General features: G+C 36.5%; 1 protein-coding gene across 1 annotated transcript in view; it reads left to right on the top strand.

Moving 5' to 3' along the window:
* The first annotated feature begins 322 nt into the window (after positions 1 to 322).
* The window catches only part of LOC137296913 (ankyrin repeat domain-containing protein 26-like), a 523,769-nt gene continuing 515,768 nt past the window's right edge, over positions 323 to 8,323 (top strand). Inside the window, exons 1-2 of the mRNA XM_067828810.1 lie at positions 323 to 714; positions 2,181 to 2,295. Of these exons, the coding sequence (XP_067684911.1) occupies positions 482 to 714; positions 2,181 to 2,295 (348 nt within the window). The 5' untranslated portion in view covers positions 323 to 481. The remainder of the gene's footprint in view (positions 715 to 2,180; positions 2,296 to 8,323) is intronic.

Here is an 8,323-nt window from a genome sequence, read left to right as displayed (position 1 = left end):
TTTTTCTGACGCCACAACTACACATGCAGCTATAATGGACTAGATGCCAATGGTGAATTTAATTGCCCCCTGATAAACCTTGCTGATAAATCTTTTGGCTTTATGATTGATGCAGTCACAACTGCTTCCCACCCTGGAGGCTGCATGTTCCTGTAGCTGTTCTATCGTCCACGCCTGTATGTGGTCGTAGATTTGGTAATTACTAAGATGAAATGAACGTCTGACGAAGGCATAGTTGAGTTCAGACTTCTCTAGTTGGTTACACAGGACATGACATAAACGAGTATACAGTTGTAAGTTAAGTATACAAGAGGTCACGTTCGCGTTCGCACTTCTAGCCGTTTTGATGATATGCCATTTTAGCCTCCACCGCTTTGAGCACATCGATTTCTTTGGGTGTTTAGCAGTCGAAAACGAGGTTGTTGTCATTATGGCGGCTTCCCGAGCTAAGTGACGCTGAGAATATTTCTGAAAAGCAAATATGAAGAAGTTTTTCAAAACCATTACGAAGAAATCTCAATCAAAGAGTCCACCAACGGAGGGCTCTCCGAAGCTTGACACAGGAGGCAAGGCAAGCGGCACATATTCGTTTGTTGGATATGAAATTAAGGAGAAAGAACTTGGAAAACTCCACAAGGCTGCATGGTTGAATGATTACGACAAAGTCAAACAGTTAGCCAAAAAAGATCCCAGTTGTCTTGACAAGGAAAATAGGTGAGGTTTACTTCAACCATTAAAATATCAAAAGGAATGATAAATGAGATCAAAACCCACAATGATGTGTTTAGTTATCAACGAGTCCAGCAAAGAATGGTCAGGACACAACATGATTTGACACGAACACCGGGCAGAATGCATATCACATTGATGCGGAAAGACTTCCACCCATATATTTGTCATGCAGTAGTGTCGAATAATTGATTGTGTTACTGTTTGTCATGCAGTAGTGTCGAATAATTGATTGTGTTACTATTTGAGTGCTTCTTTAACAGTAGATTGATAGATAATGAAACAATGACTTATCAACTTGCATAGGTCATGGGACCTATTCAAAATTGACAGATATAATAATCTGAACCTGTGATTGTGCCCTTTTGCTACTTACAGATTTTTTGCATTTTATAGTTTTTTTTATTTTTCCATGTAATGTTTTGGTCTTACTCTAATGGTGGGGACGGCTTCATTCCCAGAGCAGAACTCAAAAGTCATTCAATATTTTTGTGCAAATCTTGGTAGATATATCAGTCAGAACCTGAAGTGGTGTCTTTTGCTATTGACAGGTTTTTGTGATTTATCATTTTCTAGGTTTCCATGGAAACGATTTGGAATTAATCTCAAAATGGAGGGATGGGCCTCGTTTCCTGAGCACAACTCGAAAACTATTTAATATTGTACAGCAAAACGTGGCAGATATGCAAGGGAGCCCACAAAGTGGTGCCTTTTGCTATTTACAAAGTTTTGACATTTTTTTTTATCATATCTTTCGACAGATCTTGGCAGATATATGAGACAGATTTTGAAGTGGTGATTATTGCTGTTTACAGATATATGGCATTCATATTTTTCATGATTTCCATGGAAACAATTTAAGTCGAAAAAAACAGCAAGTAACTGTCAGATGATTTGTCCTTTCAAATATGTTGGGGCCAGGGGTTATGTCATCTTCTGATGACTCTTGTTTGTGTTTTTTTTTTAGCAATTTGTGGAGTAAAGAAAAAGTGCATTAGTTCTCTTTATAATTAATTTTTAGTCAGATAAATTAAGTTGAAAGCGAAATATGAAAGGTATTTAGAATAAAAGTAATTTCATAAGCTGGCCCTTGGTAAATGAAATGAGATATGACGTAATTGTGTGATCATTTATGTTTCGGGAGGGTCAAAAGTCACAAGAAATTATGAAGGTACTGCAGGACAAATGGAACATCTAGCATGTGGAAGACCCTATTTAATATTTCATCATGTAAATTAGCCCTTAAATTCCCTCATTAAACAGCGTAAGTATATTAGGGTTATTGTTGCACCATGTTAATGCAGTAGTAGCGTTATCTTAAAATGTAATGAATTTACAGAAATATCTGCACCACTGCACATCAGTCATGTCAATGGTTGCTTTACATATATTGATATACAATTTATTTTTGACATTTTCAATTCATTCACCATATTAATTTATCATTCCAGAACACCCTTACATTTGGCATGTGCACAAGGTAATGCCAAGGTAGTTCAAGAGCTTTTGGAATGGAAGGCAAAGACCAACATTGGTGACAACAACAGTAAAACTCCACTAATGAAGGTAATGACTGCCGTCAAGAAATATGGGAACTGATGAAATGTTAGTGGTGTGAAATGATGGTAAATGTCTGGCATGTTAATCAAAATCGTGTTGACCATGTTAGTGTGAAAACCTCACATCTGTTTTGCTTCTGACAGCATCTAAAATTATTACATATAAAATAGCTCTTAATCCATTACATGTATCTGATGCCAAAAATGAAATCAGGGATATCCAATTACCCAATGTGTCAAATTTTGTATAAATACACCCCAAAACAGCAAAGTTAGTGAAAAATTAAGATATTTTCAACGAAAAAAGTGGTCTGTGATTTTCCAGTAATTATGAACACACTTGATCCAAACGCTGTTGTTCAAAACAACCTTATCTCTAAGGTCAACCTTATCTCTAAGATTTCAGCCTTAGACCTTTACTAAGGTTAGCCTCCCGTTGCATGAAACAACCTCAACTAAGGTTAACTTTAAGTTAAGGTTGATTCGACCCAACCTTAGCGTCTCTAAGGTAGGAAAGGGAATAAGGCGGCTGTTTATATTTTGAGGAATCAGAGAGTGTACAGAAATGGGAATGTCAAAAATAGCATATTAATGATCACTGATATCAAGTTTTCATGAAAACCAATTATGATAATTCTGAAACATCGCCGATGAACCAAGAATTGGTTGGGATGTTTTTGAAAATACACTTACACGAACGCCGAAGTGTGCTTTCCGCCATATTGGATAGTGTTTACAAAATCACGTTTCGACAAGGCCGATATTGAGACGCCTATCATATCACGTATACTTCATAGTCAGCTGCGACAAATGCTTCATTGAATTCTCCACACATCATAGAATCAAACCACAAATGGTCTTTGTCACCAACACCAACTGTCTACATAAAACGAACGAGAACGAACGCGGTGCTCGAAAGACTGTGCCTTTCAAATGTATAGAAACAAAAAATCCGATTTTACACTACGTGGCATTTTCGGAAATTTTCCAGCATCCAGCCGTGTAATCATTGCTTACAATGGTTAAGTACGCCTAGAATATTAAGCTGAAGAGTATCGCAGCAAGAAATAGCAAGTTAAAAAATATATAATTCATTCATTTAATGATTCATGAGCAACTGTCAAAGTTTCCATGCAGCATGACGCCATGACTGACGCAAAATCAAGCAGAATGACAACGGTACTTATCAGCATTTCTGGCTTCTTCCGTGATTTACATTGTAAACGATAAAAACATATAACAATACACAGATACTCAGAATAATTCTGATTACTTACATCTCGTATTTATGTTCAAAAGATCCCTGAATCAAGGCAAGAGTCCTCGCAAAATCCGATGTACCCTTGTCAGCAAAGCCGCCATTTTGAAAGAAATCGGTAATGGATAGTGATGTCACATGTCAACATTGTTGCACATATTAGGCAATTTCTTTGAGGAGAAGGTCGGTTGAACAAGAATAAACACAATGTCCATATCATTCTGATTGCACTTTCAGTATTGTGATGTATATTTTGCGTATTCTGACCAGGTGCGAGTTTGTCAAAAACGTTTTGAAACATATTTTGATAGCAACTAGGATATCTAACTCAATATTTATACGAAAACTGCTGAAAAATATATAACAGGTCATGTCTTAATTTGGACAAACCTTACGTACATAATCTAATAGTTCTCTCTTTTTACCTTTCATTACTTACCTATGAAGAGAAATAACATAATCATAAATGTTTATATCCTAAATGAATATTCCTTTACGCTACATTGATGCTAGGCAGGTGCAGGTGTTGCTCACGTAGTAAAACCATCTAATTGTTGCTATATTCAGGACATTATTTTGTTTTGTCTGAAGTGTTTTGAATTCTGGCATAGAAGCCAAGACCTTTGACATATTCAATGGAAATTAGGTGAGATATATACTAATCAGCAAAGCAGTATCGTCATTTTCCAACGTCACAAAATGCACAAAACATGCCATGACGTCAACTAAAATGTTGCATCATTTTCAGTTATGTTATTATATAATGTCATTACATTTGAAGATGTGTCTGTTACTCCGTTAATAGTGATGCAAAATTAATCAAAATACATCTACACAAACAGGAGAATTTGGGAATCTAAGAACTAAATTATGTATTGCCATCCAAATCGATTTCTCATGTAGTACATTGGTATCTTTCCTTATAAACTGTGAAACTACCAAAAAGTCTCCGCTCACATTGGGGAACATTGTATTGGAATAGGTTTGTTCACTGTGTACAAAACATTATGAAAATATACTGTCCGTATTCACAGCAAATTCTCTCCATGTGATCTTAGTTACACTGACCTGATGTAAAGCATAGTGGGGTTATGCCCCCTTATCTTTATGCGTGCATCATCTCCATGTGGGGTTAAGGTTACGGCTAAGGTTGGAGCCCAAGTTAAGGTTGCCCTAAGGTTGTTTTGTGCAACAGGCGTATCTTTTTCTTAAGGTGATCGTAACTCTAACCTTAGTGCTTAAGGTTGATCTTAGCTAAGGTTGTTTTGAACAACAGGGCACTGGACCTAGAATTTCGACACTTTAATTGCCTCAAAAATATTTATTTATGGTCCGATTTTCAAAAGGAGAAGTGATCTGAAATCAATAGAATGCCAGCTATCAGACAATGTTATTTGTATTCAGTTATCTGTGTGTAAATGGGGATACTTTTTTTTAACAAAAATAAATTTTAATACAAATTATCTCCTTTCCTGTCATTTTCCAAGAGAAATAGGCCATGGCATTCTTAGTCATTATAAATGCTGAAATCACACTTTCCACAAGGATACAGAGAAAACAGACCTCAACAAACATAGACTGTCCAAAATAATTTGACATTGGTCAAATCAAAGGAGATTATATAATTTGTTTTTAATCATTGTATGGCTGAAATATTGCCAGTGTGACTTAAAATTCTTATCTCGTGTTTGTTTGATAATTAGTTGTTGTTGGGTGGAACTGCATGCCCAAAACAGAAAAATCTTTTCTGGATGGCTCTTGTTACTGTTGAAATGATGACATACATATTTGACCCTCATCAGCCAGTCAGCACCCATTTATATCACTTTAACATGTTTAAAGGTCACATATACTCTAGGGGGTGCAAATACATAAATCACTCGTTTTCATCGTTTTAAATTATGAAACCCCTTGATTAAAACTACCCATTTCGATCTTTGATGACTTTAACTCAACCTTTTTGACACTAGTGCACAATTCTCTGCTGCTAATGAAATTTCATCCAGTCATAGGCATGTCTCTGTGATGTAATATGAGGTATAGATATGAATGCCATTGTAGAATTCATCAGGGAGTAAAATATTTCATTTAAAGGTTTGTATAAGTATCAGCAGATTGCTTCTTTTGAAGTTTCAAAATGCATACAAGTATGATTATAAACTAATTAGAATCATAAGGTCAAATATGAAGACATTTACTAGTATCTACATACTGGTGTGTGGACGTTTATAGACCTATTGAATGTAGCAAGAAATTTATTGCGCAGTATTGACACTTCGACCCCCACCTCGCCTCCGTGAAAGAAGTTATGTTACAAGTTCTTTTAGCCATGATTCAAATACATATTTAGTTACTAGTAGAAAGTAGTTCTGATTTTCTAACTTGATGAAAACAAACCATAATCTCATTAATACTAACAGACTTTAGCCCATTACTTCACAATTTAAAAAAATGGCGGCTCTCTGTCATAGAATAATAGCAATTTAAGTTTGTTTTCACTGAGTTACAAAATCAAAACGATTTTCTACTGGTAGTAAAATATGTATCTGATTGATGGACAATAGGATTTTGCCCGACATTACTTTTAACATAACAATTTCACTCTTGGAAGCGAGGTAGGGGTCAGTATAATATTACTTACAATATTATTGCCACAACCTCGCTTCCCAGGAAGAAATCATTATGTTCATGCAAAATCCTTTTGGTCAGCAATGATTTACAAGTAGTAATTAGTTTTGATTTTATAACTTGAACACACATCTCAGTAGCATTTTCTATCCTGGAACCATCTGACTTCGGATATACTACAGATTTCCACGGTGCTTGCTTCGCTCTCACAAACAACCTATTTTTCAGTGGGATCTGAGCATGGTAACACCATCGCCCAACCCCAAGTGAGCAATTGACAAGAACGCAACAATTTGGCATGGCTTTGTTGACGTTGAGGACCCGTGAAGGTCACGGGGTAGAATAGGCCTTCAGCAACCCATGCTTGCCATAAAAGGCGACTCAGCTTGTCATAAGAGGCGACTAACGGGATCGGGTGGTCAGACTCACTGACTTAGTTGACGCGTGTCATCGGTTCCCAATTGCGCAGATTGATGCTCATGTTGTTGATCACTGGATTGTCTGGTCCAGACTCGATTATTTACAGACCGCCGCCATATAGCTGTAATATTGCTGAGTGCGGCGTAAAACTAAACTCACTCACTCACTTGTTGACATTTTCTATAGAACTAACTGAAAATCATTGATGATATGTTGTCATTGCAGTGTTTCGCAACAGAGTTAAGTAACCTGTTTGTGGTTTTTTTAGTGCGCAAGAGTGAAGCATTTTGGCAACTTTTAATTGCTGTGTATGAATTAAACACAAGTTTTTTAGGAATGTGTCTGGTGTTCCGCTTAAGGCTAACCACAAGTCTTTCATGTGTAATTGGTAAAAGAGTACAAAAATTCGGAATTGGGAAAGGCAGTTTCCCAATCCCTGCAAAAAATATGAGTTTATTTGTTATTCCTGGGGGATATAGTTGACGCCGCATCTGTCTGTCCATCCGACCGTAAACATAACTCAGAAACCGTTCAAAAGTTTTAGACCAAACTTGATAGATTTAAAGGTCACATATACTCTAGTAGGGTACAAATCCGAAATCACTTGCTGACATCGTTATAAATGAAACCCTGTCATTAAAACTGCTCATTTCAATCTTTAATTACCTTAAATCGACCTTTTTGTCAACAGTGCACAATTCTCAGCCGCAAACGAAATTTCAACCAATCAGACCAGCGCATCTCCGTGACATAATAGTGGGTATAGAAATTAGGGTCTGTGCAGTATTCATCTACATTTCAGGGGTTAAACTATTTCATTTACAGGTTTGTACAAACCTGAAATCGTGAAAGCTGTTGAGAAAAATGAAAGCTGTATGTTCTCACAATCTACTATCACTTAATTTTGTCTCCTGCTTTGCAATGTCATGGTTAGCATGTATTGCACGTGCATAATCGTCAAGCTACCTGTAGCAGCCAAGTGTACTCGCCCAATTGGTTGTACCGCCTCTCCTCTCACAAATGCATTTAGTGCGAAGGATCATCTAATATGTGTCTAGCAGTACAATCATTTAGTTTTGTCTCCTGCTTTGCCTAGTTTTCGAGTTACAACCCTTGTTTTCATAGACGATTCTGTCAAAATCACTTGGTGTCGCTAGGTTGTAATCCGTGTTAGGTGGTAGAAACCTACACGTTATTTGTCATCATTCACTTGATGCTCAGTTAATGAATTTATAACAGGTATAATTAGTGGTAACGCCACTTAGATTACCCGACAAAGGCTCCCATTTGGCATTTCTTTTATCTGGATCGATCAAAGGATTAACCGATAACACGCTGATTGATTAATTAGTTTTATGGGGATTTAAATGGGGGATTTGTCAAAAGGTAGTGTTTATGTATGTACATTTACTAATCTATACTGAATACACTCTTCTTTCAAAAGATTAACCGCCAATACATTGATTGATTGCTCATTATTGGCTAACTAAATAACTTTTTAAAATGAATGACGCACATTGTGCAATTAGTTGCCAGGTGTGCTATCTTGGGTAAACAATGTAACTATACAGCAATGTGAAAAACCTGAAATGATACATCACGTTTTTGTATATTAAACAGTTAGAAGACACATCACTTGGGAAATCTGCAGATGAATAATGTATCACTTGTTTTTGTGGATATTGATGGATACATTCCTCGAAGAAGGTAATAGCCTGACATTGCTCCT

Source organism: Haliotis asinina, chromosome 9 (genome assembly GCF_037392515.1).
Source record: "Haliotis asinina isolate JCU_RB_2024 chromosome 9, JCU_Hal_asi_v2, whole genome shotgun sequence".
Classification (NCBI taxonomy): Eukaryota; Metazoa; Mollusca; class Gastropoda; order Lepetellida; family Haliotidae; genus Haliotis; species Haliotis asinina.
The sequence above is the reverse complement of the archived record's forward strand: the minus strand, read 5'-3'. Positions and strand labels throughout refer to the sequence as shown.